This window comes from Phascolarctos cinereus, unplaced genomic scaffold (genome assembly GCF_003287225.1).
Source record: "Phascolarctos cinereus isolate Bilbo 61053 unplaced genomic scaffold, phaCin_HiC Scaffold_1;HRSCAF=81, whole genome shotgun sequence".
NCBI lineage: Eukaryota > Metazoa > Chordata > Mammalia > Diprotodontia > Phascolarctidae > Phascolarctos > Phascolarctos cinereus.
Genome location: NW_027555514.1, coordinates 272,880,718 through 272,899,123, shown reverse-complemented (window position 1 = coordinate 272,899,123; position 18,406 = coordinate 272,880,718). Strand labels below are relative to the sequence as shown.

The window sequence follows — 18,406 nt, the reverse complement described above, 5'->3', positions numbered from 1 at the left end:
TCAATGTGATGGATATAGAGAAGCATGAGAAGACTTATATGAACTGATGCAGAATGAAGGAAACAGAACCAGGAAAACAACAGACATAATGACAACAATGTAAATGAAAAGAACTATCACCACAAAAGCAAGCAAAAAATGAATGTTGCAACATTAGAAAGAATAAATTTGGTCTCAAAGAGGGAGACAGGAGAAAACACTCCCCTCCCTAAACCTTAGTGAATGTGGGGAGTTCACTGCATATAAATACCAACTTTTTAAACTATGAAGTTTCTGTCATGTTCCAGGTGCTGTGGTAGGCATTAGGAATTATGGTAAGTGCTAGGTGAAGAAAATGATGCCCATCAAGAGGAAATGGCTCCCTGGTCAACGCGCTTCCTTGCCTCCTCCTGATAGAATCCTCTCTTGGTGTGCTAAGAAGTTAATACTAGAGTCTCTAGTGGCCCTGGGAAGGGCTTACCACAATTATAGTTGTTAACCTTTCCAATACACAGATGGATTCTGGATCTCATTTATTTGGGAGTAGCCTTCAGCAACGCCAATCACAACCCCATCATGCCCGGGTGGCATCTGTGCCCACTGTTGTCCGTGCTCTCCCGTATGTCCTCCTCAGACATTCCACACAATGTGAGGGAAGACTTCCTAGATTTCTCCTGACCTCAAGAGGGCACCGATGGAATGCCTGGGCTGTCCATTTGTCATTCCATTTGACCAGCCCATCTTCTCCTCCTATCACACAACGAGTAGATGACATTCTTTCCTCCTGTTCTTAACCACAGAGTTTATTTTGTTAATTGTATTTCCTTGCACCCTGGAACTCCCATCTTAAGTAAGATGCTCTTCATAAGTGAAGAGTTTGGACCCAAAGGGAACATCTTCACCTTCGTTCAAGGCAGACCCCGTTGGCTCCACGTTTGAAAGTCTTGGTGTGATTGGGGCAACAGGACCAGGCACAGTTGGCTTTGGTTCATGAGTCTTTGGGACAGTTTATTATGAAAGATCTCACGGCTTCTGGTGAGATTCTTCCCAAGATTTGGTCTTATTTCTCTATTTTTTTTTTAAGACAGGTTTCGTTTGGATAACTTACCACAGCTACATTTCCATAACACATCAGGCCATCTCCTTCATAACCATCCTGGCAAACACAGCTCCAGAGGCCAGAGGAAGTGGACTGGCAGGTCGCCTGAGAAAAGGAAGGTGGCAGGAAATGGTTTTCCTTCACTTGGCAAGGTCTATATCAGATCTATCTGGGCACTTCTAACCAATGAAGAACCATTGACTCAGCATTTACAATGTGCTTGACGCTATGCCAAGTGCTAGGGATGCAAAGAAAAAGCACAAACAATGCCTGCCCTCAAGGAACTTACATTCTAATGGAAACACACATGGAAATAATGAAGTACGTACAAGAAATACACAGAGGATATCCATGTGTATGAGGAAACAGCTGAAGGAGCTGTAATTTTGTTCACTTGGGGAACTCACTACGGGAACTCTCTCTGCCCATTGCAGCTTGAAGCTAGTCGATATTTGAATACACAATTCTTTTTTGTTGCTGTTTAGTCATTTTCAGTTGTGTCCAACTCTTCGTGACCTCATTTGGGGTTTTATTGGCAGAGATATTGGGGTGGCTTGTTATTTCCTTCTCCAGCTCATTTGACAGGTGAGGAAATTGAGGCAAACAGGGTTAAGTGACTTTCCCAGGGTCACACAGCTAGTAAGTGTCTGAGGCTGGATTTGAATTCAGGAAAATGAGTCTTCTTGACTCCAGGCCCAGTGCTCTATGCACTATGGCGCCCCCTAGCTGCAGATAAGGCCTAGGGAATTGCATAAAGCATATAGAAATTGTCACCTGCCCATATCCTAGGATCACACAGATATTAAGACCCAGAGGGAAGGATCTAGTCATAGGATTTCAAGTTGGAAGGCATCTCAAAGGTTCCCCCCTTCTCTCTCTCTCACAAGAAGCTCTAGTCATTCCCTCTTCTCTCTGAGATCAAACAAATCCTTTTGTCTGAATTTTAAAGCTCTTACAACTTGGTTCCAATCTCAGTTTCTTTAGCTGTGAAATAGAGAGGGTGGGGGTAAATCCTCCTACCTTCAAATCTATGATCCTACGTTCCCAAACTTATTATACCTTACCTTCCTCCTTGCTTTGGCCAATCAGGCCAAAATGGCCTTCTCTCTGTTTCTCGCACAGAAGAGTTCATTTCTAACCTCCAGGCTTTTCCCCTAGCCATGACACATTCCTATTATGCCTTGCCCCTCTTTATTAACACCTCAGAAAATTCCTCTTGTTTTTTCTTTCGGAATTCAGTTCAAGTACTTCTTTATATATGAAATATTTCCTGACCCCCCTTCAAATGGCTACTTCCTCCCAATGACTGTTACTTAGCTATTGTGTATTTCATGTGTTATTTATTTGGTACTTTCTTACATATGTCCTTGTTGTCTCCCTCACAGAATATAAGCTCCTCAAGAGGAGGGGCCATTTCATTTTTGGTATTTGTGCCCCCAAAGCCTGGCACACATTGGGCATTTAATCGATGCATGTTGGTTGCTTGATTGAGTCCAGGAGAACACAGTCAGAAACTGCTATCATTATTTATCCTTGTGTTCCCAGGATCTCACCCATAATAGGTACTTAATAAATGTTTGCTGAATCATTGAAAGTCCTTTACATCAACTGACTCATTTGATCCTCAAAGCAACCCTATGAGTTGGATATCATTAGCCCCACTTTACATATGGGAAAATTGAGGCTCAAATGACCAAGGCTCAATGACTTGGGCTCAGAGCTGCAAAAGGTCTTGCCAGGGTCACCCAGCTGGTAAATGGCAGAGCCAAGATTGGAGCATATGAGTCCTGTGTTCTCCCTTGCTGCTCCTCCCCAGTAAAAGCTACTCACCAGGGGATGACATTTCCTCGTTTGTTCCAAGCACGATGTTACAGGTTCGCAGTCCATCCCATTGCCTCGGAATCCCTTCTTACACTCACAGGTGTGCTGCAATTCCAGAAAGGGGCATGAGAGTAGTTATTAAACAATCCGTTTCTTCAGGCTTTTTAAAAACACAATAAAAATGTCGCTATGTCATTGTCACCAATGGATATAGTAGTCACCTTCACCAATACATAGAATAATAATACTTGACAATCACATAGTGCTCAGGGCTTTTCAACCCTTACCTGACTTACCTCATTTATATCTCACAACAAGCCTATGGTGTTGATTCTGAAGGTTTTGTTATCCCCATTTTTAAATTTTATTTTTAGTTTTCAACATTCACTTTTATAAGATTTTGAGTTCTGAATTTTTACCCCCTTCCTCCCTTCCCCTCTCCTCAAGATGGCGTGCAACCTGATATAGGTTATACTTATATATAATCTATTATTCTCATTTTACAGATAATGGATCTGAAGCTCAGAAAAGTTCTATGACTTTTCCAGGGTCACATAGCTAACAAGTGGCAGAATCAGGATTCCCCCACGGGTCTTCCTTCTTCACAGCCCAGTACTCTGTCAATCAATCAGCAAGAATCTATCAATCTCTAACTACATGCCAGGCACTGGGCTAAGGTCTGGGGCTACAAAGAGAGGTAAAAAAACCAAACACAAACACATGATTCCTCCTCTCTCAGAGCTAACATTCTATTGGGCTGACAACCTGCAAATTACTATGTATATATAAGATATATGATCTATTCAGTGTAATGGAAGGTAACCTCCGAGGGGCTGGGGGAGGTGTTGGGGAAGGGGCTCCTGCACAAGGTAGGATCTTGGCTGAGTCTTGAAGGAAGCAAGGAAAGCTGAGAGGTAGAGAGCATTCCAGGCAGAGGGGATAGCCAGTACAAAGCCAAGGAGTTGGAGATAACACTATTATTACCATCCCATATTCCCTACTTACCTCACAAAGTTATGTCAAGGTTAAATGAGATAATGCACTTAAAGTGCTTTGCAAACCTTACAAGCCTATAAAAATGCAGCTACAATGATTACTATCACAGTTATTTTTAACCTCCATTTTGCAGATGAAGACACTGAGGCTGAGCCACACTGAGAGGCTTGCCCAAGGTCACACAGCTTCTAATTGTCAGAGGCAGAATTTGAATTCAGTTCTTCCAGGCTCCAAAGCCAGTGCTCTTTCTGTTATGTCTCCTTAGTGCTGGGGGCTTGGGAAGCAGGACAGATTTGAGAAATGTTGGTCACCTCCTGCCAGGTGGTCTTTCTAAAGACCTTTGTTTCCTGGCTATTTGCTGTTAGCCACCAATGCCTATTTCCTATTCTGGAGGCATCGTGGAATTCTGTAGTGCAAGAGAGATCATCATGGCGTATTACAGCTGGAGCGTCCTTAAGGTCAGCTACGTGGGCCTCTATGGTTTAAAGAGGAAAACAAAGCCAACCCAAGATTCAGAGTAATTAGCAATTCTCATTCTTGCATAAGCAGCAGTTAGGGCTTGAATTTCCATCCTTTGACTCCAAGTCCAAACGCTGTCTGCTCAGAGCCATGACTAGGGACTTTTCTGTACTTGGGGCAAATGGTCAGCACTGTGCTCTCAGCTGGAGCTGAGACGGCATCCCAAGGCTCCTTGGACAAGGTTGTGGGGGTGGGGGAGCTCACTTCTCCCCCCCATCTGGTAGCTTCCTAGTTTAACTAATTATTCATGTTAAATAGATGCTAAATTATGTTGTTTCTGCCATGCTAAAGGACTTCTGAGTACTGTCAGTGCCCTGGGGCAAGGCTCCTATTCTCCTGCCTTGTTAATAATAACCATAACAGTGGCTAGTACTTATGTAGTTCTTAAAGATTTACAAAGCATTTTACCCATTAACTCAAATCATCACAACAACTCTGGGAGGTAGGGCTATCATGACCCCCATTTTGCAGATGAGGAAATTGAGGTCAAGAGGGGTGAAGTGACTTGCCAGGGTCACATAGGTAATACCATTTGATCATTACAACAACCTTGTCAGGTAGGTGCTATCCCTAGATGAGGAAACTGAAGCAAACCGGGTGAAGTGACTTGCCCAGGGTCACACAGCTAGTAAGTGTCTGATGGAGGATTTGAACTCAAGAAGATGAGTCTTCCTGACTCCAGACCTGGCACTCTATCTACTGCGCTACCTAGCTGCCCACAACTAAAGCACATTCAATCCTAGGGTACCATCTCTAAGCCTGCTTCTTGTCTGACATCTGACCCATCACTTACCTGGCCAGGACCTACGTACAAACAGGTTGCATTATCGTGACAACCTCCAGAGTTGGGGAGCACACAGTTGTTAATTGCTGTGCAGTCTCTTCCGTCCCCAGTCCATCCAGGTTGGCAGACACACATGTGGGTTCCTGTGCCGGTTTTAACACATTCTGCCTATGGAATCAAACAAGACGAAACAAAACCCACTAGAAGCTTTGGCATGGTCATAGGGATAGGGACAGGACCCATGATTTCACTGGTATAGGGAATTCCAGGTAAGGAAACTCTCTCTACCAACGTAGTTTGGTGATTTAGATCCATAAAGAGTTGCCTACGGCATTGAGGGGTTAAGTGACTGTCCCAGGGTCATGTAGACAGTAAATGTCATGGGAAGGACTTTAAATCAAGTCTTCCTGGCTCTAAGGCAGGTCTATATACAGTACAATATTTCCCCTCTATTGTCATGCTCTTGTGGCTCAAAAACAAATCCAAGACCCGGAAATCCCACCTTGCTCTCTTCTCTGTCCCACCCCCTACAACTTCCAACCCATACATGAGATAAAGCCAAATTCTCACATTGCTGCTGCAGCCTCCTGGGATGATTCCAGCACAAGGGTCTACTTCTGTACAAGTGGTCCCATCACCCTCGTATTGTTTGCAGACACAGCTGAAAAACGGGATTGCACTCAGATATGGAATCAGAGGATGGTCCTTGGTAGTCATACGGCCCAAATTCCCACCCAGCCCAGGAAATCCACCCACAGCATAGGTTATATGGGCCTGAACACCTCCAATTGTGAAATGCCTTCTTTGGAAGCATCTTGTTGCATTTCGGTGTATTTTGACGAAAATTTTTTACTTATAATGAGTTGAAGTTGCTTCCTTCTCCTTCCACCAGTGATCAATATCTACTTTCATTCTGATATGTTAGCTTTTGAAATATACAAATAGATAACTGTCATATTTTCCCTAATTCATCTCTTTAAAAAATTTAAAAACTCCCCATTCTAATTTTCATATGACATGGTTCCCAGACCCTTTGCCACTTTGATAATCTTCTAATCTGCTAATCTATACATAATTCAATTTGCAGATATCCACCTTAAAATGTGATAGCCAGAGAATGGAACAAAAGATCAAGGGACATTCTGACCAAGGCGAGTATAATGGAACTATTACCTTCTTTGAATTGGACACTTATTGAAAGAAGAATTCTTTCCAGGAAACATTTCTAATATATTTCATAGTAAAAAGGAAGGGTATTGTGACCCATTCAACCCAGCTATAATTTGCTGAATAAGGCTTTAATGGCTAGAAAGCAAGAGTTTCTAAAGACGTTGGAAATTTGGAGAGGCAATTGGAGAACCATCATTTTCATTCTCTAAGAGACAATGGGAATGCTTGCTAAGAATATATTCATTTGTAAAACTCACGAAAGAAGATAGAGGGAAATTATGAGCCACATTGCCTTACAAAATAGTGAGAAAAAACAAGTTTAAAGATATTTTGGCCAAAGATCCAACTACCCAAAATCATTCTGAGGATGTTTAATGATGAAAACATAAAGAGGATAGCAGACACAAAAAAATGGAAAAGATTTATAAAAAAAAATAAAATGCAAAAGCTCTTTTCACTATCGAGGACAATGAATCTATCCCATTTGGACTGTGATATTATAGATTGAAATGTAGTACATGAAAAGTGGATATGTAAGAAAGTAGAAGAAGGATGGGAAGAGCAGCTGCATAGGGCCAAGTAGAGAGAAGGTGATGCAATTCTGAGGGCACTGAGCATTGATTCTTAATATAGCTGAAAGAAAGCAGGGTGCTAAGGACTTGGAATGAGTTTAAGTATCATCACCTCCCTCCCCCATCCTCAGCAAAAAGGATGATCAAGAAAATAGAGTTGTTGTTTTGTCCTTCATTCTCGAAGAGGACCATGACATCAGGAACATGATGCCATGATTTGAAAGTGAATTGGACGTAGGTGAGGGAGGGCTGTGTAAGGTCATCAGCCTCATTTTCTCCTCCAGAGCCATCTGGGTCCTGTGGCAAGATATAGATCAGGATGACTGGAGATGGCCCCCTACTTGACGTGCACATTCTTGCTGAAGTGATGACAATGACTTCCTCAATGGTGATACAGAGACAAAAGTGACCCACTAAAGGAAGGGCAGCAAGAGAGGGCATTTCTATCAAAGTCTTTTACAAAGATCCACCAGCTCCCATTTTATCCAGAAGGAATTTGTGGATTAAGGAGAACATTGCTCTCATACTCTATTGTTCCTGTCTGATTCCAGAGCAAAGTCCAAGACTCGGCTCTCTAGTGAGCAGTCATATACAGGGAGTCCCCAAAGTCCTGGCACAGTCTTAAGATACACTAATTCTTTTGGGGTACCCTGTATATTAGCCTGATGATCACAGGATCAGGGGCTTCTTAGACAGGAATACTGGTACATAAACAATCTCTCTTGTGGGCTGTCCTTGAGAGAAAGCTAAAACTTCTGACTGAGACAAACCAATTTAAAAGGAAGAGAAGCATTGGATGAAAATTTAAAATGGGTATTTTTGAACCTGGGGAAAATGAAGGAGGGAATCCTTTCCCTTCTGTCCTAGAAAAACACATGCAGAGAGTTAGAGTTAGTATAGTGTTTCCACCAAGGCAGATGGCCATCCATCTCCAACAGGGTGACAAGCCTATCCTAATTTAGCCAGGCTGGTCCTCAGGTGACAGACAGGCAGTCCACCCACAGGGGAAGCTTTTTCAGTCTGTCAGACCTTGTGTTCTCTTATCAAAGTCTTCAAGAATCCAAAAAACTAAAGCAAAAATTTACAACCACCACCACCCTTCTCTTTGAGGGTCGGTGGAGAAAAGAGGCTTTAGGGGGCAGCTGGGTGATGCAGTGGATAGAGCACCAGCCCTGGAGTCAGGAGGACCCGAGTTCAAATCCGCCCTCAGACACATAACACTCACTTAGCTGTGTGACCTTGGGCAAGTCACTGAACCCCAATTGCCTCACCAAAGGAAAAAAAAGAGGCTTTATAATTCCAAGCTGAAAGAAGGGGGGGGTCTTCTCAGCAAAAAGGATGGTCATGAAAATCTAAACAACTGTCAACCCACATGCCTACTCTCTCATCTCAAGAAAATCTTTATGAGAAACACATATATACATTGAAGGCATTCTTGGTGAAGGGAGGTTTTAAGGTGCAGCAAAGAGGCTGGGAAGTAAAGTTCTTTAATCAGTTAAAAGGTAGAAATTAAATTTAAATTAGAAATGAAATAAGTTAAGAGGCATTAATTAATTAAAAGGTATAAAAAATTCAGAATCGTATCCCATTTGTGCTTATTGGTAGTTAATTAAAAAAGCATTTGTTTTATTATATAGTAAAATATTCTCTTCAAGGTCTTTCTCCAGTTGGGAGTCTCCTGTGTATATGTCAGAATTACGCAAGATTACTTGTGAGACGTTAATAACTGAGATGGTTTTGTTTGATGATGACTAAGAGGCACAACATGGGAAAATACATGCTCTTCAGGGTTTGTTAGCAGTAGTGTGCCGGCAAATGTTTAACAACCAACTTTCTGAAAAAAAAGGCAAGGGACACTTTTAAGTTTAATTCACATCATTAACATTTTCTCTATCACCTTCTTAAGTTTAGATAATTAACAAAACAATAACTCAAGTTCTGACTTGTAGCATTTGCTGATTACGAGGTGTAAATGCTCACATGAAAATTTAACAATTGGCTCCCTAAAGAAAGTTCAAGTTGGTTGTAGTCCCTGTTGTGGAAGTTATCCAGCATAGAGTCCAAACGGAAGAGGAATTTTCTATGGGAGGTTGGATCCCCTAAAGGCTCCTGTTTGCTGATGACATTATTTTGAATGCATCATGACCTGGAATATTGCAGAGCCTCTTAAATGGAATCCATTAATGTTTAAAAGAGTCTGACTTCACAATCCACATGGGAAAAACCAAGAGGATGAAGGATGTGTATTGTCCAGACAATGGTATATAGATGGACTGACAATATATAGAACTGGCAAGTTACTACATAAATTTTGGACAGACACTGAACATAGTTAATAACTCTGTCCCAGAATTGGACAGAAGGAAGAGAACAGGATGGATCATTTTAAGGAAAGTATACAACGTTTTTAATAATTCCCAGCTTCACCATGAAACAAAGGGACTTTTATCATAACTTAACTCTTTTAAAATATGGAATGCTTCACAAATGTGTGTCATCCTTCTGCAGGGGGCTATGCTAATATTCTCTGTATCATTCCAATTTTAGTATATGTGCTGCCAAAATGAGCACAGATGAGAGTGTATTATACAGAGAGCATATTATATAGCATACTGTACCAATGTATAAGATTATAGATCAATGAACAAAATGTCAGTATATTCACTTTTATTAATAATAGTTACTAGTTAATGTTATATAGCTTTTTAAGGTTTGCAAACAGCTTTCAATATACTATCTTATTTGATACTCCCAACAATCCTGTGGAATAGGTGGCATTATTATTGCCATTTTACAGGTGAGGAAACTGAGCCTGAGAGAGGCTGAATAACCTGCTCAGGGTCACACACCTAGGAAGTATCTGAGGCAGGATTTGAATTCAGTTTGTCCTGATGCCCAGGCCAGCACTTTATTCTCCTAGCTGTCTCAGATATTAAAACCTTTGTGATGATGGAAAATAAGTCCCTCTTCTTTCTGGGCCTAATTTTACTCATATTTAAAGGGCAAATCATCTTTCTTCACTGGGCCTTAAGTTATTCATCTGTAAAATGAAAGACCTAGCCTAGATGACTTCAAAGACCCCTTCCAGCTCTGAACTATGAGAAGTTCCTTAGGTGATGAGTCCATCCTTGATTGTTAAAAGATAGTTGTCTCACCTGGCAACTCCGCTGCTGTATTCACAGTTTGCATGCATGTGACAGAATTGGACATAGGGGCCACACGCTGTGGTCTGCTTATCACAGAACTTTCCAGCTGATCCATCCTTACAGGTTCCAGGAAGGCAGGCCCCATCGCCAGCTACTCGATTGTCGCACTTCCCATGAACACACAAACATTCTAGAAGACAAGAGAAATTGGGGCTCAGTTTTGGGGGGTACAATGTAAACTCTGAGTCTAGTGTCGCACAACCTGGGTTACCCACTGGGCTGAGTGAGCCATGAAGATGGCCCAGGGTGATGGCCATCAATTGACATAGTATAGGTTTATCCAAAAGCAAGTGAAAAACAGAGAAGAGATTGGTAACCTACCCTGGTTAGGTAGGGGATGTTTCTATCCTATCCTTTTCCTCTTTCCTTATCAGTTACAGTTGCTTTAAAGAAACTTACAACATCAATAGGTTAAATCCCAGCAATGAATGGAATTGAAGATCTTATTTTGGACCCATGCCAGCATCTCTTTTAAAAGAAAGTCTTTTTTTTTTATGCCTTTTTCTGTTTTAAAACATTGTTGATTTCCTATGACACCTCTTTTCCCTCCCTCTATCCCACCACACATACCTGACTGAACTTTTCCTTGAAACAAATAACTTAATTAAGATCACAGATTACTTAATTGGTTCACAGTCAAAGCAAAACAAATCTATATATTGGCCATTTCTGAAAACATATGCCTACTTCAGCACCCATTGTTCACAATGTTTGCCTGTTTGCCAATAGGAAGGAGGCATGTATCACCAGCAATTTCCAGGGTGATTTCCTATATTTTACTCATTACTTAGTACATGGCATACTTTCCTGTTATATGTGAGAAAAAGTTGGATGAATGGCTAATTTTCTGGGGGCGTGGGGTGGGTGGTGGACATCTGATCCTGTGAAAGATGCCTAGAAGGATAAAAAGCAGTATGGCATATCGGATCTGGAAACCAGAGGACAGGTGTTTGAATCTCAGCTCTGATCCTAGCTGGGTAACTTGGTCAGATATCTGTGCCTCGGTTTCCTCATCTATGAAAAGAGAGGGTTGGACTAGATCCCAGAATTTCAGAGTTTAAGGGACTTCAGTGGTCATTTAGTCTAATTTGAATCTGGAAAAGAGCCTACAACAAACTCGATGAATGCTTATCCAGCTTTCAAGTGACCTCAAGTGAAAAGGAAGCCATCTCCCTCCCCAGCAGCCCATCCCACTTTGAGGCAACTATCATCGTTTTAGGAACTTTTTCCTAACACAAAGCCTAAACTTATCTATTTGCAATTTTCACTTTTTTTTCCTTGTTTTGCCTTCTGGGGCTAAGTTGAATAAATCTAATCTCTTTGCACCTGGGTTAGGTGCTAGGGATACAAAGACTGAAAAAAAAAAAACCAAACCAATCCTTGCCCTAGGAGCTGGAAGAAAATAACACATAAATATAAATAGAAATTAACAGAAATATATACAAAATAAATTTTGGGTGGGAGGACACTAATGCCTGAAGGAAGGAGGAAAGTCTTCTTGTAGGAGATGGAACCTAACTCTGGAAGGTAGGCAGGGGTTCCAAGTGGTGGAGATGAGGAGGGACAACATTCTAGGTCTTGAGACCATTGTCAAGGGAAAGAGAAGAGGGCATCCAGTGAAAGAAGCCAATCCCATGATGATTTTTAAAGAGGGGCTTACAAACCTTTGAAAAGGTAAAAATTCATTGGAAAGGAGTAAGATTCAAATATGGACATGAGCTCAACATGCACATGTATAAATGTATGCATATATGTATGTTTGTCATTCAGTCGTTTCAGTTGAGTCCTACTCTTTGTGACAGTATTTGGGATTTTCTTGGAAGAGATACTGGAATGGTTTGCCAATTTCTTCTCCAGCTCATTTTACAGATGAGGAAACTGAGACAAACAGAATGAAATGACTTGCCCAGGGTCACACAGCTAGGAAGTATCTGAGGCTACATTTGAACTCAGGTCTTCCTGACTCGAGGCCGACCACTCTATCCACCATGGCGCCACCTAGCTGCCCCTTCATTTTTCAGAAAAGAAAGCAGAGGCCTACAGAGTCCAAGTGACTTCCCTAAGGTTATTCAGGAGTCAGCCCACAAGCATTTATTAAAAACATTTACTTTGTATCCAGCATGGTGTTTAGGGCTAAAGATACAAAGAAAGGCGAAAATCATGGTGCCTGCCCTCAGGGAACTCCCATTCTAACGGTGGAGACAGCAGGCAAATGAGTATGTACCTCAAAATATTCCAAGTAAGAGCTAATATTTATAAAGGCTTTATGGTTTCCAAAACTCTTTATAACTCTTTATATTACTTAAGCTTCCTAATAACCCTGTGAATACTTTTGTTGTCCCTATTTTAACAACTGATCAAATGAGCTAATAATAATGATAATTATAAATTAAAGCTAATAATAACAATAATAATAATAATAATAATAATAATAATAATTTTTACATAATGCTTTAAGGTTTGCAAAGCACAACAGCCCTGGGAGGTAGATGCTATTATTATCCCCATTTTACAGATAAGGAAACTGAGGCAGAAAGTGGTTAAGTGCCTTGCTCAGGATCACACAGCTAGTAGGAAAAGCACTGGACTTAGAGTCAGAGGGCCTAGATTCCAAGCCTGCCTGGGGTTAAATGATTTTCCTAGGGTCACATCGCTAGTAACTATTTGAGGTAGGATTCAGAACTTAAGTCTGCCAACGTTGCCTGCCACCCCCAGCTAAAGGCACATTGACAAGGACTTTTGGACAATGGTGAGCTGATGCTCCACCAACATCATGTCTTCATCGAGGCTATAAACAGCATGGGGTAAATCAAGTCTCGCAAAGGTAAGGAAGTGGTGCCTAAACTAAAGGATGACTTACTTTTTTCACACTGGGGTCCGTATTTCCCAGGATCGGAGCAGAATTGACAGCGAGAGCCTTGGAATCTGTTGTCACAAATGCAAGTCCCATTACCACTGAGCCCATCAGCACACTGTAACAGGAACAGGCTCTTTGGTAAGTCAGCATCACCCAGGGAAATATTCCCTAGGCTACTTGACTTCTTCTTCTTCTTCTTTTTTTTTTTTTTTGCTTTTTGGTGAGGCGATTGGGGTTAAGTGACTTGCTCAGGGTCACACAGCTAGTAAGTGTTAAGTGTCTGAGGCTGGATTTGAACTCAGGTCTGCCTGACTCCAAGGCCAGAGCTCTATTCACCATGCCACATAGCTGCCCCATGGCTACTTGACTTCTTGACTTAGCTTTGTCTATCCAGACTCTGTTTCATGTAGTCTCTCTATGGGGTGCTATTTCTAGAACTTGGTGTGGTATTGATTCTCAAGAAAGAGGAAGTCACATTCATTGCTTGTTGAGTGTTTCTCAAACTAGGGTTTAGGACTTTACAGGGACTCATGGGAGAAATACTCAGGGGGCACTAGGAGGACCTAGAAGTTATAAATTGTTTTTGTCACTAAATAAACCCTCAGTCATAGGGTGAATGCTAAAAGGGACTTTGAAGGCCGTGTAGTTCAACCCTCTCCTTTTAGATATAGGAAAACTGAGGCCTAGGGAGGTCATGGGGCTTATCGATTTAGAGCTGGAAGACACCTTGGAACCTGCCTGCTTTGATCCTCTCGTTTTACAAATGAGGAAATGGGGCTCTCGGATGTTACGTGATATTTCCCGAGGACTAACAGCTAATAAATTTCAGAGGCTGGATTTGAACTCAGATCTTCCTGTTTTCCATTCTAGTATTCTCTCCAAAATCTACTTTTTGGCTTCTATGCTTACATTTCTTTCCCGTTTCCCCCTTCTAACACTTAACATTTGTTTGGATAGCAAGAGAGAAGTTGGAACTGCAGCTCTCTCCTTGGCTTTTTGGTGGAAGAGTTATGTTAGTTGTCCTTAGTTCTTGAAGAGGACCAAAATGACATCATTATGTTGGGGTCAAGGTACAGTGTGTCTGACTGTGGCTGATCAGACTAATACGAGCCCAGAAGGCTCTACCACAGGTCAGGCACAAATAGTCCATATTAAACATTCGGAGTGGAGATGTCTCTAAATTTGTGCATCTCCCATAGAAAAGCTACACTTCTACCATACAAACCATAGACCTGTTTTCCTTTTCTTGTTGTTGCCCCCCTGCCCTTTTCCCCTTTCTTTCTTTTCCCTCCCCTCCAAATCTCTTTCCCTTGTCACCTGTCCATTTCCGGAGCATGGATTAGAAAACCCTCCTGGACACTGGTTACAGTCTGGACCGTAGAAGCCTTTGCAACACTTGGGTATCTGAGAAACACAATTTTGTTTTCATTTTTCAGTCTGTAAAGCCAAACTCAGCTCTTCATTTGCTTGCTCAAAGATGTGATGAGTCAATTATTACAAACGATTAGATCCCCTCATTGACCATCTTCTTTCTTTCACAGAGGACAGAGAGCTTTTCCAGGGTTCAGTAATGTCCCTCCCCTTTGGCAAGCAAGGAGGGTGAAGCACGGAGAGGAAAGCAACATTTGGATGAAAGACACTTCGGGTCTGGCCAAGCTGCTGGAACAAAGCCCTCAACCTCACGCCTTACCTTTACAGTAGAGTTACAGTATCTGGCACAACCCTTGGTAGGAAATTTCTCATCCCCTATCTTGCGACCGTAAACACAGTTCGATGTAAATAGGCTCTGGAAAGACCGAGGAGAGAAAGCATGATACACTAAAATATAAAGGTAACTCAAAGAAAATCTGGCAACGTTATTTGGGCTGTTAGGTGATAATCAAGTCAACGAGCCTTTTTTAAGCACATTACTATGGTGTGTACTTGTTGTATCTCATTAGAAAGAGAACGTCAAATTGATTAGACTAGCTATGCCATTTCAGGGGACACACAGAGGTAGATTCTGCTCCAGGAAAAGCCAACACGTGGCCAACTAGGATCCCAGAGGACTGCTGATGGAGGGTGTTACCCATGTCCCAACACACGATGTAGGAAGTTCCTGCTATCAATGCCGATCAGCACACACTTTGCAACTTATAGACTTAAAAGGCAATTGCCTGGGGCACTAAGAGGTCAAGGGACTTGTCCAGGGTCACCCAGCCAGAGCATATCAGAGATAGAAAACTCAGGTTTTTCTGACTCCAAGACTTGCCCTGTATCCCCTACACCATGCTACCTGTCCTTTTTCAAATGAGCATATTTTAAAATAAAGGGGAAAAAATAGAGTAAGAATGAGCCTTATAATATTCCAGTTAGGATAGGTACCTGTTTTAAATGAAAAAGCAAAACAAAACAAAAAAGAGACAGCAGAAAGAGGCATGAAAGCCTATCTATGTTTCTCAAGAAATATTCCTGCTCACCAAGGGCTCTGAGTTGGCGGGACACACGCTCCAGTACACCATGCCACAGCTCACGCACGTGCCCTGAAATGAGAACAAGGGCATGTGAGTCCTTTCTGGAAGGTGCCCACTGAGAATCATGGACTGATACGAACAAGGAAAAGGCTGACTTTGGGCTGGGAAGGAGGGATCCCATGGCAAAGCGAGCCTTCAGTTCATTCATTTCCACTTTCTCTGGTAGAATCTTGGAGGAAGGAGGGACCTTATCAGACTCTGAGCAAGAATCCATGACGCACGAAACCCAACCAATGTGCTAACCAGCTTCTACTGAATGACCTTCAAGGACGGGGAGCCCACCACCTCTTGAGGTGGCTCGTTTCCCTTTGGGATGGCTCTGGTTGTAGAATTTTTTCCTGTTTGTCTCTTATAACTTCCTGTCATTGCTCTGAGCTCTACCCTCTGAGTGACAAACAGGAAATCTAATCCCTCTTCCATTTCAAATACATGAAGACAGCTATCATGTATCCCCCAAGTCTTCTCTTCTCCAGGATTAATAAACATCCTCAGTTTGTAGGATTCAAGATCTAGAGCTGGAAGGGACCTCAGAGGTCATGTGGTCCAACCCCCTCATTTTACAGATGAGGAAACTGAGGCCCAGAGAGAGAATGGGATTATGGATCCAGAGCTGGAAGGGACCTCAGAAGTCATCTAGTCTAACTCCCCTCATTTTTTTTTTTTGGCAATTGGGGTTAAGTGACTTGCCCAGGGTCACACAGCTAGTGAGTGTCAAATGTTTGGTCAGAGGCTGGATTTGAACTCAGGTCCTCCTGACTTCAGGGCCGGTGCTCTGTCCACTGTGCCACCTAGCTGCCCTTCAAACCCCCTCATTTTATGGATGAGGAAACTGAGGCCAGAGATGTGACAAGTAAATTGCACAAGGTCACAGGTAGTAAGTGACCCTGGAAGGATTTCAACCTCAGTTCTCTGGCTCCAAAGCCAGTATTCTTTCTTCTGGATCATTCTCTTCCATCATGATTTCAAACTCTTTTCACCATCTTGGTTGCTTTCATCTGGATGCCATTCAGCTTACTGATATCTTTCCTAAAATATAGCTTTTAGAATGTGACACAATAATCCAGATGTGCTGTTAAAAAAATAGACAAGTTGTTCCCAGTCTTCTGCCAGTCCCGGGTGTGTTTCCCAGTCCCTTCTCTCTGAACACTTTCCAGAAAATGCTGAAATTTTTAAAAGACTTATTAAAATCCTCCCAAATCATCTACAACAAATAACAGTTATTCTTAGTAGAAGAGGAGATTCATAAGCTCATAGCTCCTCTTAAGAGCATAAATCTCTGCTGGAAGGAAACATAGAGGTCTATCTAGAATTCAACCACTTTATTTTGTAGTGAGAAACCAAGCCCAGAGAGGTTAATAATTGATCACATAAGTAGTAAGTGTCAGAGTCAGGATTTGAACTCAAATCTTTGACTCCAAATCTAGTCATGTTTCCACTGTACCACAGCAACAACTCCCTGGGCTATTCGTCCATTCTTGGATTTTCAACCCTGTTGGTGTTGCGTGGTACCTGTGTTAGGACAGAGGTCAAGTGATCTGCCCAAGGTCACCCAGACAGTCAGCATCAGAGTCAGCATTTGAACTCATTGGGATTGTAATCTAGAGTTGGGAAGGGTGTCCAAGGCTCAGAAGAGATTAAAGGCTTGTTAACATCACGTGAATGTGAAATAGAAGAAAGAGTGAGCATTTGAACTCGGGTCCTCTGATGGTTGGTCTAGGAGGCTTCCCAACCAACCACGGTCCTGGCCCCTGGTTTCAGCTTTTGTACTCATCTCTCTACAGCTGCTGACTTCCCTATGTGATACTTAAGTTCTTTACACTGTAGCTTAAAGCCATAACCTGTATCCATAACCCAGCCCCCTCCTACCTTTCCAGTCCTCTCCCATCTTACTCCCTGACACATACTCTTTGATCCAGGGACACCAGCCTCCAGGCTGTTCCGCCAATAAGACCCTCCATCTCTCAGCTCTGAGTATTTTCTCTGACTGCCCCCCATGTCTGGAATGCTCTTCTTCTTCCTCTAGACCACTGACCTCCAGGCTTCCTTTAAGTGCTGACTAAAATTCTACCTACTACAAGAAGCCTTCCCCAGCCCTTTTCATTTCAGTACCTTCCCTCTGTTAATTATTTCTTATTTATCCTATATATAGCTCACTTTGAGTTTACGTATATTTGTTTGAATTTTGTCTCTCCTATTAGATTATAAGCTCCTTGAGGGCAGGGACTATCTTTTGCCTCTTTTTATATCCCCGCTGCTTAGCACAGTGCCTGGTGCATGAGCACTTAATAAATGTTTTTTTGATTGATATAGGTCCTCGGATACTTCCTAGCTGTGTGGCCATAGGTAAGTCACTTAACCTCTGTCTGACATAGTTTCCTTATTTGTAAAATGAGGATAATAGTAGCACTTAAATCCCAGGGTTGTTGTGAGAATAAAATGAGATACGTGTAAAAGCACTTTGCAAACCTTAAAACATTTTATAAATGTTTCGTTATTATTATTAGTAGTAGTGGTGGTGGTGGCGGCGGTAGAAGTAGTGGTGGTAGTGGTAGTAGCAGTGGTGGTGGTGGTGGTGGTAGTGGTAGTAGTAGTAGTAGTAGTAGTAGTAGTAGTGGTAGTAGTAATACCAGCACCACCACCACCACCACCACCATCACTTGTCTCTGAGGATACAATGCTATTTGTCAACCTCAGGTCAATGACTACCTCCATCTATCCCTCTTCCCCATAAAATCTACTTAACATATTTTCTCATCTACTTTTGAGCACTATTTCCCCACAATTAATGAATATCCATTTCCCAACTTTTCCATCCTTTTAAGAAGCTTTCCTCCGGCCCCATCCCAATCCTCACGCAGGTATAATGCCTGATGAGGCCATGAGTCTACTC

The 18,406-nt window shown here is 42.1% G+C and overlaps 1 protein-coding gene and 1 non-coding gene across 4 annotated transcripts in view; both read right to left on the bottom strand.

Annotated features, from left to right (window-relative positions):
- The window catches only part of STAB2 (stabilin 2), a 167,623-nt gene that overhangs the window by 100,913 nt on the left and 48,304 nt on the right, over positions 1 to 18,406 (bottom strand). For all 3 annotated transcript variants that reach the window (XM_020982368.2, XM_020982367.2, XM_020982366.2), the window contains exons 19-27: positions 15,463 to 15,525; positions 14,694 to 14,789; positions 14,321 to 14,407; positions 13,007 to 13,118; positions 10,096 to 10,276; positions 5,769 to 5,859; positions 5,208 to 5,366; positions 2,909 to 3,004; positions 1,088 to 1,183 (exon numbers count right to left, since the gene is read on the bottom strand). In XM_020982368.2, coding sequence (XP_020838027.1) covers positions 1,088 to 1,183; positions 2,909 to 3,004; positions 5,208 to 5,366; positions 5,769 to 5,859; positions 10,096 to 10,276; positions 13,007 to 13,118; positions 14,321 to 14,407; positions 14,694 to 14,789; positions 15,463 to 15,525 — 981 coding nt within the window. The remainder of the gene's footprint in view (positions 1 to 1,087; positions 1,184 to 2,908; positions 3,005 to 5,207; positions 5,367 to 5,768; positions 5,860 to 10,095; positions 10,277 to 13,006; positions 13,119 to 14,320; positions 14,408 to 14,693; positions 14,790 to 15,462; positions 15,526 to 18,406) is intronic.
- On the bottom strand, positions 9,406 to 9,511 carry LOC144455266 (U6 spliceosomal RNA). The gene has a single exon (XR_013483987.1). It is a non-coding gene; the product is annotated as a U6 spliceosomal RNA (small nuclear RNA).